Here is a 25,577-nt window from a genome sequence, read left to right on the forward strand (position 1 = left end):
AAACTGTTTCTCTTTCAACCCCTACTTTGGACAGACTTTCTAAAATGTCTTAGGTCTATTTTCTGCCTTACTGAGCATTTTAAACCAAATCTAATTCTCTGGGTGAACATCTTTCAGGGCTCTGGTTTTACCCTGGAGAAGGCAATGGCAGCCCACTCCAGTACTCTTGCCTGGAAAATCCCATGGATGGAGGAGCCTGGTACGCTGCAGTCCATGGGGTCGCTAAGAGTCAAGACACGACTGAGCGGCTTCACTTCGCTTTTCACTTCCATGCATTGGAGAAGGAAATGGCAACCCACTCCAGTGTTCTTGCCTGGAGAATCCCAGGGACGGGGGAGCCTGGTGGGCTGCCGTCTATGGGGTTGCAGAGTCAAACACGACTGAAGTGACTTAGCACCAGCAGCAACCCTAAGTGACGTTGTCCAGTCATGAAGGTGTAGAAAGAATGAGTTATCCGGTATTGCTAATAACTCCCCCAACTCCAAATACAGGGCTCCTCCTGTCATACCCCATGCCTTAGGAAGATGGGGCTGAAATGTTTATCAGTCCAAAATGCATTCTGAAAGCTGCTTTTATGAGTCAGTCCCAAAGAGGACTTGTGAAGGGAGGGAAGAGGATTGCTTTCTAGGTACAAACAGGGAGGAAGAGTCCCAATAAATGACAGGTTTAATAATAATGATAAAGTTTATTTAGTCTTTCTTTTAGGTGTATCTCTTGACTGTTCATTGATGGTAACCACATCATCTCATTAAAGTGTTATTTCTTGTAGGTCCTCTTCACAGCCCTAGAAAGTAGATACCTAACGATCCCCACTTTACAGCTATTGAGGCTGATGAAAGCCAATATTGATGGGGTACCATGGAGAAGGAAATGGCAACCCACTCCAGTATTCTTGCCTCGAGAATCCCATGGACGGAGGAGCCTGGTGGGCTACAGTCCATGGGGTCACAGAGAGTAGGACACGACTGAGCGACTTCACTCACTCACTCATCTGTGTACCAGGGTACAGTTCTAGGAACTTAATGTAATCATTTGTGTAACTCTCATAACTTTCTTGTGAGGTGGGTTTTTACAGACAAAGAAGTTGAATCACTGAGAGGTACATTGACTTCAGTAAATTCAGAAGCCAGGGAAGTGATCAGTCCTAGATCAATCCCGTTCTTTCCAATGCAAAGTAGACACCTAACCATGATATCTTTCAGAAAAAAAAACTACAGTCGTCAAATATGTGCCCCCAAATTCCCATCCAGTTAGGGCTCTGCGTCCCACACTCGTCCACCACGCATGTAACAGTAACGCAGTCATTATTTCCTGCTTGCTACCGCAGCAGTACTCAAGACAGAAATCGAGCTGTGACCCCTAGTAGAAAGCAGCTTATTAGTCACGGCTTGTCCACTAACAATGATGGGAGTTGCATAGCTAATCAGGCAGACTTTTTAATGAAGATTCAACCCAGCCTCTTCCTGAATGTGAGGATTTTGTCATCAAGCTGGAGTTCCACCCGTACCAGCAAATCTAGACCTAAAGGTGGGAGACCCCAGGAAGCTCTACTGTACCCACTTTAGGGTGAAACCCCATCCTCAGCAGAGAGGGACCGCAACACAGTGGGGAAGCTTGCATGCCATATGTGCTGCAAAAGCCACTTCTACCTAGGCTTTCAGCTTTCAGGCTATATTTCCCTCTGGGTGCTGTCTAAGATCCTTTATCCCATTAGAATAAAGTTTTGTGGTTTATTTGAGGCGAGGGGGATGATGGTAACACAATACCATTACATCCCAGACAGTTGATAAATGGTTTAGGGTAGCAGCTTAAGTTCCTTAAGCAAACCTTGACACAAGTGGTATAATTCAGCAACAATGCCCCAGAGTCTCCTACGAGGCCCCATGGATTCCTTTAACCTGCCCACATAGCTGCGTTGTCAATGGCACTAAGTTTCACAGATCAGCAGGGCTTTACAGGAGGGGGAAAGAAATCCAGAATTACAGAATAACACGGTTATACAATCCATTCGTAACACACATGTAGTTGCAACTAAATCATTATGTGGTCATTATCCAACAATGCCTAAGATGTCAGCAATGTGAAAGTTTGCGATCGGGTTTCACATAAAGTCCTTCCTTGACTTATTTGCAGCTGAAGATTATCATAAACAATCTGACAGGGTGATAAAAGAGGAAGGAAGAAGGGAAGGAAGGAAGGAGGGAGAGAGGGAGGGAAGAAGGAATTGTGTGTGTGTGTGTGTGTGTGTGTGTGTGTGTGTTGAAGCCTTAAAGAGCTTACCAGATAGATCGTCAGCTGTCAGCCAACCCTTGAAAGTAGCAAATCCCTTGGCTACTACAAAGTTGTCTCTCCACATTGTTTCTAAAGAGTTTGTTTATTGAAAATATGTCTGCTTTGGGCATTCAGCTTCCTAAGTGAGTGCAGGCTCACAGTGGCAGCAAGATCAGCAGTGGTACACTGTTCACTAAAGCTCGCTTCTGCCTATGGTTTCTGGAAGTCACCAACTAGTGGTGACCACTGCAGGGGAGGATGTGGATGCAGACGTACTAGGGTTCTCTTAAAGGCGCCCCACTTGGCTTACAGAGAACTAGAGACATGAAGGCCTGATGGCCCGTGCTGGTGCACATTAGAAATAAATTTGGGCACTCGGCTTAAAGAACTCACGAACGGCAAGATGCATAAAGACGAGTGATTCTGCGTTTAGCTCAGCTTTTGTAAGCCTGGCCAGGCAAGGGGGTTTATTACAAGAAGTGTGTAAATAACGCAGCCTGCTTTACAAAGGAAAACAGAATGAAATTAATCCAAGACATCCGTGGCGTGATACTATTTTCTGCCCTCAGCTTTTCTTTTTATAACTTGAGACACACAGCCTAACAGTCCAGCGCAAACAATATCATGCTCAAAAAAAAAAAAAAAAAAAAAAAACCCAGACCCAGGGCATCCTTCAGTCCTTAGGATAGAACTTGGAATCCAGTCTTCAGCCTGTCACACAGTATTATTATTAAATCTATAATGTGATCACAGCCAAATCTTTGGCTTGGGCACAATCCCCCCATTCTCCCTCCTTTTGGGGGGAAAAGGGGGGAAGCATTGGGAGGGGCCAAGGAACCAAGCCAATCAAAGTTCAAATAAAGTCTCTTTCTAGCAAGACTACTGTCTATAACATGTTGTTCCTTATAGAAAGTGGGATATGGTGGCATTTGCTTGATTAACTTGCTCGACAAAAGTGACAGCTGCTGTGGGTGCCTGCGGAGAAGCTGCACGGCGCAGTTCCGCCTTTGTACATCTGTCAGCAGAAAGGGAAGAATAAAGAGTGAAAAGAGACAAATTGGTCCCAAAAGACACTCCATTCAACTTAGGAGGTTTGCCCCATTCAGGCACTCGCTGTGCGCCTCAAGTACTGAGAGCTTATTCAATTTCATTCACTCTTTCGAATGAACCCACAAGTGTTTAATTTCTTCTTCTGTCGCCTCAAAAAAAGGAAGGGGGGGTGGAGAAGGGGGAGGGAGCCTTGTGGACGGAAAGCATTAATGGCAAGGCAGAGGGATTCCGCCTGCACATATTAACTCATGGCTAATTTACGGTTTAACTCTATGCGCTCAGGTCCTAGACTCATCTGAATGCGGCAGCAGGGCACCTGATGCAGCCTTCCTGTCTCCTGGCTGGTGGACCCAAAACCCTCTGTAGACACTGAGGGCGCTCAGCAGGGTCCAGTGTGTGTCCTGTGTGGGGGCAGTGGTCTGAGATCCATGCCCTTTGCAGAGATGAGGCAGTGAGCTCCCCAGAAGGAGGTTTGGGTTAGTGATCTGGTGAATGTAAAGTTTTTTTTTTCTTTTTTCTTCCCTCCCAGAAAGGTAAAAAAAAAAAAAAAAAAAAGTCACACTGAGTGAGAAGTAGTAAGTGGGGAATATGGTTTACAGAGATTAAAAATAAAGCAAGAGGAAAGGGCGCCTTTGGGAAGCAGAGCCCAGCTGTACATGGTGAAAACACATGTTAACTTTTTAAAAAGCAGCACTTTGATTTTCTTTTCTTCATCTCTGAGCCCCAGGCATCAGAACTCACCTTCTGATCTCCTTTATATAGGGGCAATCACCATGTACCCCTAAATGTTTCCTCCTCAGAGTTTGGAAGTCTTCACCAGCACCCCCACCATCTTTTCTCCTACATTCTCATGCCACTGACTTGTCTTTGAAACCTGGCCTTCCTGAACCAGCATCCGAGTATTGTTCCATGGGCAGCTTCTTGGAAATCAATGCCATCTCTGGTCCTAAAAAGATGGTACCCTTTCCTTATGGGAAACCATTCCCCAGAGAGCCCAGGTTCCCGAGGGCTGACATTGATGTAATTTTAAAACTGCTTAGAGAACTTTGGAAAAGGGTCCTGGACCCATAGATATAGTTGTTGGCTTTATTGTCTTAGAATCCTTGAGGCTCTGGACTCTGCCTCCTGGATGGTATATAAGTACCCAATCATCTTCTGCTTGGAAACTCGCTGTGTGGTTGGACCAACAGCATCCCATTGTCTGTTTACCTGAATGTTTTCCATGGAATAACAGATTATGTGAAGGTGCAGATCATGGGTTTTGATTGTTGTTGTTGTTTTTTTTAATATTGAGAATAGGGACTAAAACAACCTCAGCCCAGAAAAAGAACTCCCTGAAGTCAATATGATTTTTCCCACGTAAGAACTTCAACTTTGACTCACAAAACTCTCATGAGTCATGACTCTATAGACAAAGTTGAATATGTGCAAATTATGAAATTAGCCCCTTAATGTGATTAACCAACCCTGTTTTAAAAAGACATCGTTGGCATTCCACTTTATCTTTCCGTTCGGTACATGAGTTACAATCCTTATTTTAGAGTATGATTTCTATAATCATTTCTATATGGTATGCAGATTTCTTATTCAGTTGCTTACGTCAATCTGCTTGTGAATTAATGCAGTTAACTCTCGATGCACTTCCCGTACCTATGAAGCAGTCGGGGGCGGGCAGATGCTGTTCGTGAACCATCTGATTTCTGCTCCTGGGATGAATCTCTCTCCTCCCTCTAAGGTCCTTGTATGCGTCCCAGAGAGCAGTTTTCAGATAAAGTATTAACCCTTCTCACGTGGATAATAGGTTAGTAGGATGTGCCACCAAAACTAGAGTTTCTTTTTCGACATAATTGAGCTTGAAGTGATTGAGATGACTTGAAAGTGTGAATTTGGATTGTAACTATACATTTTTCTCAAACAGTAGGTTCCTTTGAGAGGACAGAGGCTCAAGGCATGGGGGTCCATTTTCTCAATGCACAGGGAGGCCCAGGACTAAATCCCCAACATATCCAGAGAAAAATAGGCCCCAGAAAAAGGTATTGTTAACCGGGGTGAGTTTGTTAATGTCCAAACTGCACACCTGCCCTGGGCAGCCCAGGCGGCAGACCAGGCCTGGCTAGAAGCTGACTGGGGATTAATCGCGTTTAGCTCATTATTTACGTCTCTTGGAGAAAGAAAGAGCCTGAGAAAATCCAGGTACCTGAGAGAGCTTTTTCCTTTTCCCTTAAGTATCAGGGATTGCTGAAAGTTAGGTATCAGCTTCTGACATTTGCTAAAAGAACTTGTCTAGTTAACGAAAGTCCGAAACACAAGCATGTTCAGATTTACAGTGATAGGTCCCATTGGTCAGCCAGGGGGTGTTAGAACAGCTGGTGTTGGGCCCATGTTCCATCTTCCATTCAGGGCTTGACCTCTAGTTACATTTTTATTCAATTACTTAGGTGTCCAACAGTTTTAGAAATCACATTGTGTACAGGAAAGCACAGATCTAATTTTGATACCTAAATTGGATTCTTTTTTTCAGGACAGCAGGGCATTGGAAGCTAATCAAAAGAGACAGAGGAGAGAGAGATATTTTGCTATTTGAGCACCTTAAGTTCAAAGGTGGAAGGATTTTGCAGGGAGTCATGCCTCACCCCTCATTTAACTTGATATTAAATAGGGCCTTGAGTTATAGAGGGGGGAAAAAAATATATATATATATATAGGTGGAGCTTACATGCTTCAGGATCTCTGGAAACAGGAAAAATAGAGTTGAACGTTAAAAGCCAGCTTATTACACATGGATTATATTTCCTTTTCTCCCTCTTTCATGGACTATGAATCCATATCAGTATGGTGCTATAGAAGTGTAAAATGGAATTTAAAAAGTAACTATTTCTTGAGGTTGTTAGGAGAATTAAATGAGTGTAACCCATATAAACTGCTTAGAATAGTGCCTGACACATAAAAAGTGCTCACTAAATGTTTACTCTCGTTATTTTTACTACTATTATTGTTGATTATTATTAGTTATGTCAGTATAGGATTTTTTTCCATAGCGGATTCAGTGGAGCATTAGTACCCTGAAAGCTATTACTAGGTGGCTCATGGAAAGTGATTCTTTAGTCAAATACATTTGGAAACTAGGAAGCAAAGTTCAGTGGGTTTCTTTACTGCAGGACTTTTCAGCGCATTTAATGTGTTACTGCAACCCTGTGGCTCTGAATCACCAGTAGTATTCAGACCTAGTACACAGTATGCGTATGTGCATCGCAAACACATTCACAGGCCAGGTAAAATTGGAAAGCTAGAAAATGTTAATGCTAGTATCACTTGTATTTCTTTTTAAAAGCTGGTGATGAAATGCCTCTGGGTAGTCGTTTTGTCCTGTCTGCATTTGGCCCCATGGATGGGATAAAACAGCCAACGTTCCCCATTAAGAGTCTCCCATTTTTCCCCCTCCCAAGGGAGCCCAAGGGGCAACATGACTATCGTGCAGCTGGGAGGTTGCTGGTCTTTACTGGGCATTGTTCTGTGTCTTCATAGTGGTTTTTAAAGACATCCCACAGCCTCCAATCCATAAACTTCAGAACCACGTTGGATTCAAAAGGTGAAAAGGCCTTACTCAAAATCTCAAAACAAGTTCTGATCTTGGACAAAGAGAGGAGTAGCCTCCCTCTGGAGCTTTCCAGTCCACGTATATGTCACCGTTTAAATAAATAAAAAGACACAAACTCTTTGGATTAGTTCAGCTGGGCTGGGAGCCTTGAGATAAGAGGTCACTGGTGTGAGTTACTATGGTAATTGAGTAGTATCAGCACTAGTTTTGCTCTCATGAGCATTAAAGCACATAATAATAGGCAAACAACAGTGGTTAAAGCAAGCAGGTAGGATTACTATGTTCTTTTGTCAGAAGTATATAATGTCTTGTAGTCAGTTTTAAAGACTTCTCAACCCTCAAATCCACCCCACTGTCACCTGCTGAGTAATTTTGTATGCTTAATCTCCTGCCCTCAACTCCCAGATCTCTGCTAATTTGAGGCAAATGGGTATTTCTGACATTAAATAGGGCAGCCAGGAAGCTCTGACCTAGAAAACCTGCATTCTGAAGCACTGAGAAAAAAATATATTCTTTCACCGATTTTGTTCAGTCTCTTTTGAATGACGAGGGGGAAAAAAATTAGCTTTCACTGCAATGGGAGGTTGCAGCCGCCCAAGGATGGGGTTTTTGCAGAACCAGGAAAAAATAAAAGAAAGAAAAAAGAAAGAGAAACTTGCCGAGCATCCCCACTCCCAACTTCCCCCATAAAACTTGTCACTTCGCATTGCCATCCGCTACCCCAACAATAATCACTCCGTGCCTATTGCTAATTGCAAGCACAGCTGAGGCCCAGCGGGGGGCCCTTGCACAGTCTCAGGCCTTTATACGAGGCTCAATCTGTTGTATGGCACTTGTTCACACACAAAAAAACTACCAGCAAAGGCAGAAAGAGGCAGAGTCACAGGTTTCTTGTAATCCCTCCGCCTCCCCGCTGACAGCCCAGCCCTAGAAGCATTCCTGGTTTTGTCCTCCGCTTTACAAAATCTGAAGTGACCTTAAGCTACGAGCATGTCAGCTTTTGAATGTCGAGTTGCCGGCTTCTTCAGGTGCATTAAGGAGCAAGGGGGGTGGGGGGGGCTACATCTGGCTTCTGCGTGTCTGTTTGCAGCACCCCTGGGGCGAGCTGTGGCTTCCTGTAACATGTAAAATATGAGTGTGAACTCAGGGTTCATGGCAAGGAACAGGAGGTCATGCCTCCATTCAGTTCTAAGTAAAGAAGCTGGGAGTTTGCAGATGTTTTTCTGTATGTGTAATGACACCACCCCCCGCCCCAGCCAGCGAGCACCCGAGCGCCGTTTTTTGATAAAATGTGCCACAATCAGTGTGCTACTTGCAGATTTATTCATATCAATTTTTGCAATTTATATATTCAGAGACAAGATTGCTATTTCGGCAACTTTATGTTGGATGTCGTACGTTTGCATCTACAGAAAGAGGGAACGAAGTATGGGGCGGGGAGGGTGGGCAGAGAAAGAAAAGAAATTAAGTCTGTTCCTCGGGCCACCAGCTGGGGTGTTGTCAAGGAGACAAAGCGTCCAACGGGAGGGTCTGTGTCCCCCTTTTGCCCAGCGGTCACTTCCTGCCCAGGCTTGGAGGTGGGAAATCTGTAGATTCTGGCCCAGAAGAAGGTTCTGGAATGGCTACAGTGAGGAGGAGTCCGCTTGGGGATTTGGGAGCAAAAGTCCCCCTCCATAGATGAGGCCCAGGCCACCCAAAGAAAGGCCTTTCCATCCTCCTTCAGGGTCAAGGACTGGCCCAAGGAGGTATTTGGCATGGGCATGGGTCTGGTAGGGGGCACCCAACCCTTCCTGTCCACCTTGCCACCGTCTAAGATGAGAAGGGCATTAAGCCTCCTGTGAGATCCCCGCTTACAGAAATTTCTGTTTCCAGCCCAAAGCCTCATACTGTATTTTCAGCGAAGGAAGACATTGGTCGAGCAAACATGGAGATTAATCCTCCTTAGCCTGGGGAATAAATGTTCCTCAGTGGGGCAGTGTTAATTGCCGAGCTGGGTGCAAAGATCATTTTGAGGCATTTAAGAAATACATGATTTTTATTAGTATAACTGTTCCATGTAGGAGTTATTTTTCAGCAAAGGGCAAAAGCTTTGCCTGCCTCGCATTATTAGCCTAATTCTACTTAATTGTTTCCTAAAATAAGGGCTTCCTAAACACACACTCCAAACCTTAATAAGTCTGTTGTTGGGGGGGGGGTGATTCTGAATGGTGAAGCCACTGCCCTTTTGGGCAGAGGGAACTGGGGTCTTGGGGCTGAGCGCTGCTTGATCAAATCTGTACGGGGAACATCAGGGGGCGGGGAGCAGGAAGGGGACGGGGGTGTCTCCGTGAAAACATATGAGGTGATGTGTCACGCGGTGTGAAAAATGCATCCTTTCTGGCTGTTTGGACCCAATCCTCTATGAGGATTCTCAGTTCTCATCTCTGGGCTTCATTTAATTCTCTTTCACAGATTTAGAAATGTTGGCCCCGTGGCATGTTTTAAATAAACCCAATAAGTGACTGAGCAAATGCTACCAGATATGTTCTTTGTTCTGCACAGTCGCAGAACTCGGCCTTGAGAAATCATCTCCTCCCGGCCCCCGTTCCTCATGCACATCATTTTTTGGCTCTTTGTGAAACACGATTGGGTGTTCCAGATTAGAACATGTACATTGCTACCTGGCCGTGCTTTCTTTAGCAAAGTTTCCTTTTCGATCAGGGGAGCAATTCTGCATTCCCTTCTTTTTGTTTTGATTGTGGTAAAAACAAGCATAATGTAAAATTGATCAGGTTAACTGTTTCAAATGGTACAGTTCAGTGGTGGTAAATGCATTCACACTGTTATGCAGCCAATTTCTGGAAGTCTTTTAAAAGTCTTGCAAAACTGAAAATCTATAGCCATTCAACAGTAACTCACCATTTCCCTCCCCAGCCCCTGGCAACCACTTTCATACACTGTTCTATGAATTTGACTACTCTAGATACCTTATGGAAGTGGTATCATAGTATTTGTCTTTTTTTTCACTGACTGACTTAGCACAGTATCCTCAAGGTTTCTCCATGTTATAGCATTTGACAGGATTTCCTTCCTTTTTAAGATTAAACACTGTTCCATCATGTATCGATACCACGTTTTGCTTATTCATTCTTCTATCCATAGCCACTTGGGTTGCTTATGCCTTTTGGCTCTTGCAAATAATGCTGCTCCGAACACAGGTGTGCACATACCTCTTCAAGATCCTGCTTTCTGTTTCCTTGCATCTGTGGAATTGCTGGGTCTCCCATCTGTTTATAATAGCAGGTTGTGGAAATGGTGGAAGAGTGGTATCCAAATGTAAGTTGAAGGTGCATTCACAGCAGAAAATTCACTTTCGTGCCTCCTTTCTGTGCCTTTCTGTCTTTAGGTAAATATCTGTGAGCTGATCTTTGAGTTTTTTCATTCAGAGTTGGAAAACTTTCCAGAAATATCTTGGACGGATTAGGAAAGCAGACCTTTTGGATGCTGTCTCAGCTCCTTGCGGGTGGCCATTCACCATACCGAGAGGTGGGGTTGGGCGGGATACAAGGGGACTTGTGACCTGCTGGATGTCACATCGTCTGATTGATTCAGAAGTGACAAACTCATTTCCCGTATGGCTTTGAGTGTTTTGGACAGCTTACTGAAATTGTCAGTTTATCAAACCATAAAAAAAAAAAAAGAACATATCTTTCAAAGAGAGATCCCTGTATAACCTGTATAGATATAACCTTTGAATTAAACTCTCCTGCTTGATTTGATCCTAGAAAGAACCCTTTGGGACTCTTACTTTCCTTGTATTTCCTCCCAGGCAGCTAGTAGTGATGATACTGACTTGTTGAAAAGGCTACAGTACATTTAGTCAAGAGTCCAAGTAGAGTCATTATTTTGAACATCCATTTGAAATGTCATTCCTGAAGACATTGCTTGTTGCACATTTCTCTATATTTCAGGTTTAGACAGGTAAAATTTGGTCTTGAATAGATAACTGCTTATTTTAATAAAAGAATATTAAGGTATCACTTAAGCCCTTTTGAAGGAAATTAAAAATAAAATTGCTCCCATATGTTAAATTCTATATATGTTCCTATAGAAGAAGCAAAAATTTTTAAAAGTATCAATTTAAGTCAAAGTTAAAAAAATATATTTTATTTCCAGTATCTCTTCCTTATGAGAAGAAACTAAAGGTAAAAGAGTCGCTGGGTTCTCTTCATACCACGTTGTAGATAGCGAAGGTCTCTGGAACCATGGTTTCAGCAAGTTGCCTCTGATGTCCCCCTCAGTCTGGATTGCATCAGACTTTCAGAGGTTGCTGTCCAGAGTTTAGAACCCTGAAAAGCTACCGCATCAAGACAGCTTTGTAAAGATTTCAATGAAATGGTTTTTAGCCATCCAGAGAATTATCAGTTTAGTCACTCAGTCATGTCTGACTCTTTGCGACCCCATGGACTGCAGCATGCCAGGCCTCCCTATCCATCACCAACTCCTGGAGCTTGCTCAAACTCATGTCCATTGAGTCGGTGATACCATCCAACCATCTCATCCTCTTTCCCTTCTCCTCCTGCCTTCAATCTTTCCCAGCATCAGGGTCTTTTCCAGTGAGTCAGTTCTTTGCATCAGATGGCCAAAGTATTAAAGATTTAAAAAAAAACCTTCAACTTAAAAAAGAACACTTGGGACAGCCTAGAATGTCCCCCTGATTATCTATACCCTCTGATTGTGGTATCTTTGTGCTTTTATCTGGGCGTCCTGAAGCTGTGACTGGAAATACCCACTTCTAGAAGCAGTTGTTTTGGTGAATCAAATCCTGAATTACAGTGTCACTCAAGTAAGGCAAAAGATTGCATCTTTCAACTACATATCATTTTTTTAAAGTACTCAGATGATACACCCTCTTAGCGAAGCATATCAGCTCCCTTTGGGGCTCTGACAAACCCTGAAACTTATGTGCAGTCTTTTAGTGTTCATCGACTTGGCACAGTTGTCTTGAACATGCCAAGCCTTTGTCAAACCCTCTCTGAATCTGGAGTAGAACACCAAATACAACCAGATCCTTAGCCGTAAGAAACCCATGAGGCTGTGGAATTTTGGCCCAGGCCAACAAAGCTTTGGAGACTTCGGTAGGAGTGTGGAGGAAACCTTAATGAAGCTTTTCACATGCTCTTAAATTACCCAAATTGTAAGAAAGAAATATGCATTGAAAGCTTCAAATGTAAAATATTTCATTACAGTATTTCAATACAGCCATTTAAATAGGTTGCAGGTTTCCTTTCTGCTAATAATAATCCACTTTTGTCACAAAAAGCAGCAGGAGGAACATAGTCACATGGGTGTGGTCCAAGTATTATCTTCCTCTTTGACTCTTTGCCAACATAGAAAATGTCCTTTCTTCATTAGTCCAGGCAAGGTGCTGAGGCAATTTCTCTGATGTCTGGCTGTGTTGCATTGGAGAAAGGGTACTTTCCAAAGAAAAGATAAAAATCTTCCAGGTTTCACTGTTTCCTCACTTCAGAAATACGGGTTGCTTATCAAGAAGTTATAAAGTACCTGTTTGCTCAGATCTTATTCAAAGAATGGGAACTGCTCAGAAAGCTTTGCACAACCCTGACTAGCTGGCACTTAGGAACGTACTATTAATGTTTCTTATTCATGGAATAAGGTAGGACAGCAGGTCTAGATAATAACAGCTAACACTTAGCATATGCCTGGTGCTATTGTAAGCATGCCACACGTATTAACTCATTTAATTCCCACAACAACCCTAAGTGGTTTTTCTGATCATCCCCATTTAGCAGATAAGAAAACTGAGGCACAGGGACGATAAGGAATTTATCAGGATTCTAACACAGGACGGGCCTGATTCAAGTCCAGTCTCTTAAGCTGTACTGCATCTCAGCCTCTTGAGGCCAGGCTTCATCTCTTGCTAGCTGGTCGACCACTGCTTCTCTGAGTTTCAGTTTCCTAATCTGTGAAGTGAGGCTGTAGATGATGATAAAGACTCAACTGTTCAGACTTTAGCCACAAATTGCCCAGGCACTTAGCACTTTGCCTCCCTGGCATGAATAGGGTGAACATGCCAGTTTCAAACAAAACATGCATTTGGAAATCAGCCAACAGTAGAACTCAGATCATTGTAAATTTTGACTATCATTCGTGAATAGGTTATATAGGACCGAGTCACAGTTTTTAATCAAAGAAGGTGTGTGAAGAGATGTGTTTGTGCATGGTGTGGTTATTGGTCCTTTAGACCAAACACCATAATTTCTGAAAGGGTACATTTTCATGTATCAGGCTAAATATTACCTTCTGTTGTAGGCATGTGCTTGAAATTTGTAAATGTTTATGTTTTTCTAAAAGTGGTACACTATAGCGTGCATATTATATACTTATATAAAATTTTTCTTTCAAGAAAAAAGCACCACAGGAAGAACTTTTTGCACTAGACTATTTTTATTGGATTTGATATTCCACCCAAAATCATTTCTCTTTCAGCCCTTTCTGATGACATCCTATTGAACTGAGCATGAAACTGAATTTCCCCAAGGCTCTCTTCCTCTCCCTGTTCACAGACCGTGTTAAAGCTTATGATGGATACTTTTTCAGAACTGAACTTGTGGTCAGTGTCATAACTTTTGTATCTCCAACACTCTGTTAGGAAAATTAAATCCACTGTGACAGAGGCAGTTTTTCGAGTTGTATTTGTCATGGAAAACTCAAACTGCCCACAGTGAGAGTTTTCTCTTAGTGGCCATTGCTGAGTTACCAGCCTAAGAGAAAAGAAGAAGAAATGAGGTAGGACTACAGAGAGAAATTAAAAATACATTGATGCTAGCTAAGAAATAGCATCCCTTACCCCCATCCAACTTTTCCGAATCATTTCTCTTAAGAGTCAGCAATGATTGTCTCTCATCTGTTATTAGTTCTTTAAGGCTGTTGAGTGGTTTTTTTTGTGGGAAAACCCCTGACTCCACACACTGTACCTAGCAACTTTCTAGGCTCATAGAAAGTAGAATATTTTCAACAACAGGCCAAGCTTAGACTCTGAGGGAGACAGTTCCAAAAACACTGGAACCCACCCAGACACTTCTCCTTTGAGAAATTCAGAGCTGAATGACTTTGCTGACAGGCTACCTGGCGAGTAGATCTGTTTCTATATAAACAAGCCATTGGTTTTTAAAATTATTGAGCTAAATGTGACAACTTACACAGGTGTAGTGGTAAATAACCAATTTGAAGCCTGCTTCACTGCTTACCAGTCATCTGAACACAGGCCACTTATTTAACTTACCTATGCCCCTTTTTCTCATCTATAAAACAGGGTTGTTAATACCATTGATACTTGTTTAAGTGTGTCATTTTGTTTTATATTTTTATTCTTATTATTGATGTATTTACAATACATATTTATGTATTATGATGTATTTACAATATGCATTTCCAATATGGTGTTAATTTCTGCTGTACAGCAAAGTGACTCAGTTATACACACACACACGCACATATGCATACATTCTTTTTTATATTCTTCCTTTCCATTATGGTTTATCCCAGGACATTGAACATAGTTCCCGGTGCTATACAGTAAGACCTTGTTGCCCATCCATCCAATATGCGACAGTTTGCATCTGTTAACCCCAAACTCTCAGTCCATCTCTCCCCTTATTGATACTCTTAAGAGTTCAACTCTGTGGTGAAATTACATAATGCTTGTAGAATGCCGTGCACATTCCTTGTACATGCTAAGGACTTGATGTTCACTGAGTAGGTAGCTATATTAATTTTGGGTACTGTGTGTGTGTGTGTGTGTGTGTGTGTGTGTTAGGAATCCTGTACAAAATAGCACTTTGCCAAAACTATAGACTCTAAAGTCTTAGAGAATGGTATGGTGTGATAGGCAGCCATGTAAGTTAAGCAGATACGTTAGCCCTTGCAATTTAGTGAACATGGAAACACTACTGAGTAGTTTTATCTCCTTTTCCGCCTCTATTCCTTATTTTCATTGCCACTCACGAATGCGATGTGGCTGGCTCTGAAAACAAATGAGTCATTAACAGTAAGGTCCCTTTGGGATGTTGAATTAACATCAAGGTGGGGGAGGGTGGAGAATTTAGACTCCTCTAGGTGGCTGTGATGGTAGAGGAATGAAGGCAGCAACCTTTTTGTAGCATGGTAACACTGTATCCTGCTGATGAGGGATTCTCCAAATCCAGTATAACAACCCAAACGTGTTGTCCAGTGACGTGTGAATTATCTATCCCATCTCACAATCCTGCGGCACTCCCAGAGGATAAAATTCCAGATAAACAGTGAACCCAAGTACAGGGACTGGGGAGAGATGAATGAATCACTTCTCAGTTTCAAAATGTTAACGAGTGATCAAGGTAAATGTCTTAATATGTTTTTTAAAACTGAATGCAAGACATCCGTAATGAACAAACTCCTATTTGAGTTTGTAGTAATTAAAGGCAGCATCCAACCCTGCACTTTTGCAAGATCCTGCCTCACCCTAATCCTAGCTGCAGTGAACCCCCACTTACAGAAGAGACATGTTATGTGTAAGGATTCCTCTGCACGAAGTCAGTGTAGTTAGTTGTAGGGCAGAATGTGTGACCTGAGTATATCTGCATGTTGATTTTTACCAGAAATGGGTCATGAAAAGTGTTCTATATTGTGTATTATTCATAGAAGGATACGTGGTCTGTTTGGGGAAGTAGTAATAACAATACTGGCTAAATTTTATTGAGTGCTTACTATGCGACAGTCACTCTGCTAGGCACTTTACACAATTACCTCTTTTCACTCTCACAGTAATCCTATGAAGTAGGTACTAATATTAACCCCAAGAGGAGACTAGGGGTCAGAGAGTTAAGTAGCTTAAGAGTTGAGTTTATCCAGCTACTAAGTATCCAACCCAAGCTGAAAGTGTAATTTATCCATGTAGGGTTTGCAAAAGCACTCATTACTTGTCTGAATCCTTTGAATCCAATATTTAAATCTAGGTCAATATAGTTTCAAATGTGTATAACGGCACTCAGGATGGTTTTATAGGTTTGGGTGATGCTCTAACACAAAGCAGCTCTACAGTGTAGATCGCTTTGTTGAGAGCTAGTCATGTGTCCTGTAAGACTTGAGCATATGATCCCAGAGATATTCCAATAGGAATAATCTCTTCCACCACCGCATGGCTTTCTCCGGTCATTTGTTCTGTTTTCTTCCTTGCTTTGTGGCATTTTTCAGGTTGAGAAAGAGACAGAAAAAAGAGGAGAGAGGTGATGGTGATGACGACGACGACGTTACCCGTAATGGTGACCGTTGTCGTGACGGTGGTGGTGTTCGTTGTGGTGGCAGCTAACATTTATTGAGGCCTTATTATGTGCCAAGCACTGTGATGTGAGCTTTATTAGCGTTAATTCATTTAGCCATCAGAAAGGCCTGTGAAAGAGTGATTAATTCCCATTGACTGATCGGGAAACTGAGTCTCTGAGAACGTAAGTAATTTGCCCAGGATCACAAACCTAGGTGAAAAGGAGGTCAGGCCTGTGATGTTAACAATTGTGTGGAAGAAAGGAAGGAAGGAGAAAAGACAAAAGGAAGTTAATGGTAAGGTTTTAGATCAGCCTTCCAAGTTCTCTTTTTTTATTTATTTTTTTGCATTCAATTAAAAAAAATTTTTTTAAGTGTTGTTGATTTACAATATCATGTTAGTTTCAGCAGTTTAGCTACCCAAGAAGTTCCTAACTCTCCAAGGCTTTACTAGCCTTTCTTCTTTTGGCTTCTAACTGTAAAACCTTCACAAAATTATTCCCTAGGGAATGTACTTTCGTGGTGCCCAGGTAACTGGTGATTTTATTTCTCGAGGGCTTTTTTAGGATTAAACTAACCTTATGTAGGTAGTTTCCAGTTAATATACCTGAACTAAGGCAAGGCACAGTATATGCCATGCACTCGCAAGTTTTATTTCTAAGGGTTTAGAGTGCATTTTACCAAAATTTTTGTGGCTATCTCTGGAAAAGGCGTATCTGAACCAAAGACAAAACAAAGCAGGGAGAACTTAAAATGTTGTATTAATTTCCTCTTTCAAAGAATCATAACAAATCTGCTATATTAGCATCGATCTCAAATAAAGCAAACCTGATTAATAAGCACTGTAAACTGCATGAGGAAAAGCAAGAACACCCCAGACACCCAGTAATATGCTGATGAAATGCTTTAACAACTGGCTTTCTGGAAAGGAGAAGGCCCTAGTTGGTGGCGTTTGCCAATTTCCATAGGGTAAGAACTCCCACTAAGGCCTATTTCTAGCTATCAGTGTGATACCCCCCGAATGTAGAGTTGGGAAGAGATACACCAGATTAGCTCTCATGCCCAGGGCACTGTTACACCCTCCTAGGTAGCAGTCTTTAGATGATCAGCTTTTTCATGCCAGTGCCTAGCCCTGCAAAACCGCCACTTCCGGACTCACTAGCAGTGTGACTGCGGGCACCTGCAGTCACTTCACCTCTCTGGGCCTTGGTTGCCTCCTCTCCAGGGTGGAGATCAAAGGTGGAAGATCCCTTTCACCCCTTAACGTTTTCAAGTTCTCGAAGGCAGTGACTCCTGCTTCCTCCAACATCCAAGTGCCTGTAAGCGCCTTTCTGGAAAACCAAGTTAGCACCGCACTTCATCCAAAAGTGCCTCCAATTTCATCTCCTGAGCATAAGGTTTGGAAAGGAGTGACTTACTCCCTTTTGCCTCTTGAAATGTGTAGCCAATGGGGCATCATACATTTTTTACACTTCTTTCACGAGATGTGAGATCCAGGAGGAAAAGCATGGATGTTCCAGGGCTTTCTTGTTCTCCTGGAGTGGAAATCTGTGAGTGTGATAAGCTGACGCATCCATCTCCCTTTCAGCAGCACAGAAAGAGTATTGAGAGCAGTCTACCTTTTTCTTGTTCTTGTTTGACTATCCAAAAGCCATTTTTTACAAGAAGGGGAATTACTTATATGAAATAGCGGGTGGGGGTGGGGGGGCGCTCGTTAGTTTTTTCTTCCCCTGAAAGGTGGCGTGTCTCTCAGCAAAGAGAAAAAGGCACGTTGCACAAGGCTCGCTGGCAGCGAGGGAAGCCAGCGCCGGTTTGCCTGTTGTCACAGCCAAAGCGAAATGCCACCTCTGCCTAGAAGCCCGAGTGCCACATTCCTCTTTTGTGTCCCTGGGATGCACCCATCATGGGGCCCTGGTCTGGTCAGATTGGCCGGGAGGTCACCCAAGTTCCTTTGAGGGTCATTTTCCAACCCCAGGAGGTGGGAGTGGGGAGATAGGGGGGCGTTGCTCATGACTCTCAAAATAGACTATTTGAGCCCCCAGACTGCACGTCAGATAAAGCCAGTAAATGTGGGAATTTGAGACCTGGGGTAAACACAGGAGGGCCCCCAGTTGCTGAGAGTAAAGCAGGGCTGTACCCATGACCTAGTCATGTTCCTGTCCCAGCCCCTTAACAAACCCAGATGCGGTGACAGCAAGAGCTCCAGGATCCCAAGGCAGGAGGTGCCAAAAAAACCCCAAATAATCACAACCACCACCCCCACCCCCAAAAAAATGTTTCAGTAAAATGTTCTCACTCCTAGAAGGGAAAACCTGTCCACACCTAAAGTAGCTTGACCAGGGCAAACCCACTCCCGACATGGGGTGAACCACAGATCTGAAGGAAAAGAACACCCCCACCCCCCCCACTCTTTTGGGGAGGGACAGAAGGTTCCCCGAAACTGACAGTTTCGCCTCCATGATCTTTAAAAGAGCAGAAGTTGGCTGTGAGGCTGCAGTGCTGCCTCGATTGGGGTAGTGTGGTCTCTGTTTGCGGCTGGGCTCCAAGGAGAGCCACAGTTGGCTCTGATGAGGAAAGAGCCTCGAAATGGGAGATTGCAGAGAGGGGCCATGGCTGCGACTGTGTCGTTTCTTGCAAGGTGAAACTTGGCAGTTCTACCTTGCAAGTAAAAACCCAAATTAATTTTTTTTTTTTAAGAAATTAAGTCAGAAACAAGGCTTCGGAAAAACTGTGAGTGTTAGGCATAAACTGATTTTGGATGATCTTTAGGTGAGAAAGGGTGGAGTTACCATCAGAAACATGTTTTTATTTATGCTTTTCAAATCTCCACTGGTGTGCGTGTGCGTGTGTGCGAATGTGCGTGTCAGTTAGCAGGAGAGTATGCAACGTTTCAATTCTTGAACCACTTTGTTTTTTTTTTACATCTTTTCTGTGCACAGTTCATATACTTCCCTATAAATAAATATATAGGTCCATCCACACCTTTTCATTTTATTTGTAAATTGTTTGGTATAAGCAGCAACGCGTAATGAAACCTGGTGAAGTTTAAAAGATTAGATTTTTTTTTTCGTACTGACACTTCATAACACTGTTCATATGTCTCCGAGTGAGATTTATGAATATATGAGCAGTGCTGCAAAATTATACCGCACCAGAGACTCTCTTCACCACAGGGGTGGCAGTCTAAAGTGACACAGCTTCAAGCATTTTTCACAGACAAGAAGCAAAATTTAACCCCCTTAAGGGGAACTATGATTTCAACAGCTTGAAATGAGCTCATTTGTAGATGTTTTTTTTCCCCCTCTTATCTTCCATAATTTTTGGGTGTTAAGATTAAAACAGACTGCACAGCCAATGTAAGGCCACATAAGCTGCCCAGAGTATAATTTGGCCCTTAAAGAGAAACCCTCCTTCATCGTTTTTATTCAGATGCCCCATTAGGGTAAATGAAGGTAAACTTTGCCCTAAATTCCTAAGGTTCTCAGCCTGATTCCCAGAACGGTCCTAAGGAGACAGGGTCTGGATTTCTCTACAGGTAAGTAGCCAGTGGCATCAAATGGCTCAGTGGAGTAGTCCCCCATCTGCCCGGACCCCTGAGACAATGGCATTAGGACATACACAGTGACTTACATCTCGGCTGAGTAAAATGAACCGACAGAGCAAAAAATGGTCCTTATGAAATTGATTGCATATGAGGTGTGTAGAGTGGAAGAGTTCTGTTTTCAATCCCAAGTCCAAACCGCTCTCTTTTCGGCTGACCTGGGACCCTGTGACTTTGTGTCAACTCACTGTTCGTGATCTCTGTGTTCTCAAATTCTCTCTAACCATTTTGTCTTCCTTTTGGAGCAGAGCAGGGTGCTCACACGCGGCCTATTCCCTCTCTGCTGTTTAAATGCTCCATGATATGTTGGCTGGAGAACTTTTGTCTCTTTTTTCAGCAATGGTACAACAGCTCCATGAACGTGATCTGTACCTGGCTGACGGACCGGATGGACTTACAGCTTCACATTTATCAGTTGAAAACTCTAATTAGGATGGTCAAGGTAAAAGAAAACATGGTGATTCTCCTTTGCAAATAGCTGGCTGAAATACATTGCATTGGCAAGCTGTAGGACTTCTCTAACACAAAGAATATTAGTTTATGTATAAAACAAGACGATTCTTAAAACAGTATCTCAGGCAAGAATAAAACAAGACAACTCTTAAAACAGTATCTCAGGCAAGAAAAACCGATGAAATCATTGTGGGCTGCCTGGTTAATTTATTATTCAGACATCAAAGGGAAATTTAATAAAAAGGCATTTGATACATTATCCAGACTGGAAAAATACTTCATGTATTTGCCATGCAAATATACTGCTGGAGCCATTGTGCCCTTTTGCATTAGACTTCAGAAGCTGGCTTTGGGGTACCGCCACGCTAATTACCTCCATTATGAATTTCATTTATGGTTTAATTAAATTAAATTTTGCCACAATTAATTTAATAGAAATATTTACCTCCAGCTCCTTCTAAATATGTCCTGTGACCGTTATCAGGATGCAAATCAATATTGTTCTCATAGTTAATTGAAGTAGTTTCTCTTACAATGCGTGTATACAATCAAATGTAAAGGATCACGAAGGTGAGGTAACATACCCTGAACGTAGCTTTTTTTCCCCCTGTTCTTGTGTGTGCACCTTGGACTAATGATAATTATTTCAGCGTGAAATCTCAGTGGTTTACATGAAATAATAAGATCACAGAAGGGGGTAAATACGTTTTTGATCATTTCAGTTTCCATTTGATGCTGCACCGTAGAGGGTTTTAAAAACATTCGTATGCAAAAATCTCATTCAAAGCACAAAGTCTCTTTAAAAATATTTTAACAATAAAACAGCACTGAATTTCTATTTTCTTAACAGTTTGCCAAAAGTCACCCCCCTCCCGCCTGCCCCATTTCTTAGTCTCTTTCGGATTAGCACCATTTCATTCAAGGTACTCCTCTACTTCAGTGCTGACTTAAAACCAATTACTGTTCCGTTGAGTGTAATTAAGGAGAATTATTATCATATGCATTTGATCTCACAAAGAGTCCTCCCAGGGAAGGTTACAGACAGTGTATTGCAGCTCCTAAAAAAGAAACATATGTGGTCAGACTGTGTACCCAGCCTTATTTTCATATTTTTAAATGTAAGTTCCTTAAAGCAACCTCACTAACCATTGCCTGATCCCTTGAATTCCATTTTCCGGCTATAAATACTCCTAGGGGAATTTTTTTCTATTTGACCTTTCCTGGGCAGACATGCATTTTAGTCTGTTACAATATCTTCCCATTACTGATATTTCCAGATTTTTGTTGAGCCTGTTGGAATTAGCAATATTTTATTAAGAAAAAAAATATAAGTCAGAGAGGAGGTTGCTTCTTAGCCTCTGCCAAAAACAACACAGACATGAGCCACAGGGAAAGGGACACACAAACATCCCTGCCAAAGGAACTCCTTCACTTTTGCCAAAAGTGGGCCCGGCTTAACTACAGCCACAACACAGAGGGATGAAGCAGAATTCACCACCTCTTTGCTAAGTACATTAACCAGGGGCCTCCTTCTCCTCCAGGCAAACTTCCAATGATAATTGGCTTTTTTTTCCTGCCTCTCCATCCACTCCATTTATTCATCCATTCATTCGTTATCCAGCAAGCATTTGTTCATCCATCCAACCTCAGACAAATATTAGTTGAGCCCCTCCTTGTGTGTTACACAATGGAGTATTTAAAAAAAAAAAAAGAAAAACAACTCTATGTCATTAGACATGCGGAGTCTGGTTGAGAAACACACTGCTCTGGAATTTGAATAGAGAGGAGAATATTTGAATGGTCTCTACCTTTCTTTTCCCCATCATATTCTGGCAACCAATTCTAAGTGATTGAAAAGTACAGAACAACCAAGTAAATCATCTGGATATCTGGTCTCCAGCAGACTGGCATCTGATCAGCCTCTTAGCCATACCCCCTCCAGGTGAAGACACAGTTCTACTAGCTACCTAGCCTTGCAGCTTGAGCCACAGTTTGGGTGACCTTTGAATATCTTTTAAGTAATTAGGATGTACTTTTTAAGTAGTTAGGATGATCAGATTACTTTTAAGAAAGAAAGACAAATGCTACAGTTAATCATACTGGGACCACAGATAAAACCTGGCAAAGGGAACCCATGGTCAGCCTATTTATGATCTTTTGTTACTGGACGTCGCTGAGCTGAGCAGCACTCACGAGTTAACGCTGCAGTCATTGCCACACGTGATTTTCAGGAGTGGTTGACGTGGCGACTGACACTAGGACTGCACCAGATGGACTCTAGAAACCGGAAATCCTAATGCAAGTGGTGTTGAAGTACGTTACTGTACCTTCTTTTGACCCCTTAGCATGCTTCCCATATCAAGAGGAGAAACAAACAGCAGAATCAGTAGCTGAAATGATATGCAGTGTGATGAGGAGAGTTGTAGTTAGAGAGGGACCTTCTGCAAAAAAACGTGTTTTGCGAAGTAGACAACAGCCAGATGCTTCTGGTCATGTTCAATTAACGCAAAGGGATTCCTAGAAAAACAGTCCCTGGGATACCTCAGGAAATCCAAGAGAAATTGCCTGAAGGAACAAAGAAAGAACTGGTGGTACAGCAACACCAAACCATTGTTCTTGAAAAAGAGCCAAATTTCTTCCCTGAGACCACGAAGTTGTGAACAGAATAGATACACTTCTTTCCCAAGGAGACGAGCCATGAGTCACATGCCTGCAACATACTGATGAGGCATTAACGCTCCATCTTCCCCCTAATTGTGGCTGCCCGTGATCAGTTTCGTATACCAATATGCATATGTCTGTCTTGTGAATGAGACAAAGGGATACGCAGTCACAAGCCTCAAAAAATACTGAAGACCAGACTGCAGCAGCAATCACAAAATACCATATCCTGCAATCCATTATTTATGTGTTACAGCTATTCACACTGTCTATCATATGATACTATACTAACCTAAGAGAAAAAACCAGACCCCCCCCAAAAAAAGAACCAAAACAATGATGGAACATTTCCCTTTATGAAACTGAATAAACAAGCTTATGTTCTTTGCTTTGTCTCATCTAATACAGTTTATCCTGTCACCATTTCTCATTTTCTGTCATTCAACAAATCTCAGTTTTCAGTACAAGTGAAATCTGAGCATGGTGGCTTCTCATGTGACAGTGCATGCAGTGTGACTCTTAGCTGAGGCCACTGTTCTCACCCCCACACTCGCCTTGAGCCCCCTCCCACCCTCCATGGAGATGAGATCTCCCTCATCACTGCATCTTTTCCCTCTTTAGAAAACCTATAGAGATTTCCGATTGCAAGGAGTCCTGGACTCAACCTTAAACAGCAAGACCTACGAAACCATCCGGAACCGTCTCACTGTGGAGGAGGCCACAGCGTCTGTGAGCGAGGGTGGGGGCCTGCAGGGGATCAGCATGAAGGACAGCGACGAGGAAGATGAAGAGGACGATTAGAATGCTCAGGCTCAGGGTCCGTTAGGACAGAGTCTTGTAATCAATGCATGTCCTTAGTCTGTTAGTTAACCCCATTAGGGAATTTTCTGTCGACTCCCATGCCCATGAGATGTGTACCGAGACAATTGCCATTTTAGGTATGTGGTACCCAGATTAGTAAATGACCTTTCAAATACCATTTTGGAGAATACATAGCTCAATTGCTAGGTGTACCCCTGTGTACAGCAGAGTCCGGTGATGCTTCATTAATGTGCTGTGTGTGCACGTTGACAGTAAATGGATATGAGGGCGAGTATGCCAAGCACCTTCTTTATTTCCCGTATGTGGATGCCAGTTATTTAAATGAGTACAATAAATGAATTTAAGACAAATAGATCTGCTTTGTTTTTTGAAAAACAAAAGGCAAGTCTCCAACAACCAACTTTTGGTTCCTTCTCTTCCCCTGAAACTGAAAAAAATGAACCCTTGGCGTCCTTGTTAACCCATACTGTCATTTATCCAGATAATTACCCAAAAAAGGATGGCTACATACCAATGGATTGATCCTCCTAATTGCCATGGCACGAACGATCCTCTCATGACATCCAGCACAGTTCAGAGCAACTGTCTTCTATCAAAGTTTATCCTATTAAATGTTACGCTTTTACATTTCGATAACCATGTATGTAAAAAAAAAAAAAAAAAAAGACCTGAATATTTAAATTATGACCCTAGACTATAAATGTGTTTATATTAAGATATGGATATTTCCTTCAGTAGATTGTAACCATCATTTAAAATTATTTTGTTTTTATATCTGTCACGTACATTGCATTTTGTTCTGTAACTGCATGACCCTGGGGTCCTCTGCAGAGCTCTTTCTTTCCGTGTAAAGTAGTAGATCCATCTTGCTTTTGCCTTATATAAAGCCTACAGTTATGAAAGTGCAGAAAACTGTGGCTTCTCAATAAATAACTATTCAGATGTCCCAAGAGTACTTTTGAGTCTTTTTTTCCTTGCATCTCCTTTGAAAGCCGGAACTAAAACACACAAATCAGGAAGATGTGGGCAAGAGGAGGCAAGGGGTCGTTTTCACAGAGTGTTCTCGAAACTGCTGGAGTGGGTAGTTTACAAACGCTTGTCTCCACGAGAAACAGTGTAAAATTCCATTAATGCAGACTCCACTAATTCAGAATCTGTGGGCATTTGGACATGTTGGGCTGATTACACTTGCATTATAGGATAAATAAGGGTTTGCTAAGCAAGAGAGTAGTGTAAACGAGAGAAATGTTTCTCCTGTATGAAGAGAAGGCCAACAAACTGTTTTTAAGCACCACTTTAACAGCAGTGTTTGCATTCAAACAAAGCGTGTGCCAATTATATATGATTCTTATATATTTGTTAAAGCATTTTACAAGATTCTCTAAGATACGGAGTACTCGTCTTGTTCCCCAGTCTTTGTCAGCCGTATAATCACCTAAGTTTAAAAGACAACCAAACATTTTGGTAGCCTTGCCTGTTTTATTTGTGTCTGCCACTAAATCAGTCTCACCTTTTCCTTAGGGCTGACAAAGGTCTTAGAGAAGCAACTACTTCTTCATTAGGACCAGGCAAAATGCTCACCAGTTGGTCTCGACAGATCAAGCCCTCTAAATATAGCGCATCTCACTCTATTTAATCCCTAAGGTCTGCAGGAACAAATCACCAGTACTTCCTGCCCTTGGTACTGAGAATAACTCCCATTTATTGAGCAACTATTTTATACCTATAGTTGCTGTTATTGGGCAACTATTTTATTATCAAATGTACTCATTTTATACATTCTACATGTCTTAACCACATTCAGATTTCACAACCACCTTA

The 25,577-nt window shown here is 42.3% G+C and overlaps 1 protein-coding gene across 4 annotated transcripts in view; it reads left to right on the top strand.

Annotated features, from left to right (window-relative positions):
- The window catches only part of CADPS (calcium dependent secretion activator), a 474,061-nt gene extending 449,367 nt beyond the window's left edge, over positions 1–24,694 (top strand). For 2 of the 4 annotated variants that reach the window (XM_055558510.1, XM_055558511.1), the window contains 2 exons: positions 20,158–20,262; positions 23,556–24,376. In XM_055558510.1, the coding sequence (XP_055414485.1) occupies positions 20,158–20,262; positions 23,556–23,735 (285 nt within the window). In that variant the 3' untranslated portion in view covers positions 23,736–24,376. Of the gene's footprint in view, positions 1–20,157; positions 20,263–21,814; positions 21,962–23,555 lie in introns of those variants that run through there. The other 2 variants (XM_055558508.1, XM_055558513.1) reach the window with 2 other exon arrangements.
- The last annotated feature ends 883 nt before the right edge of the window (positions 24,695–25,577 follow it).

The sequence above is a fragment of the Bubalus kerabau genome, chromosome 20 (assembly GCF_029407905.1).
Source record: "Bubalus kerabau isolate K-KA32 ecotype Philippines breed swamp buffalo chromosome 20, PCC_UOA_SB_1v2, whole genome shotgun sequence".
NCBI lineage: Eukaryota > Metazoa > Chordata > Mammalia > Artiodactyla > Bovidae > Bubalus > Bubalus kerabau.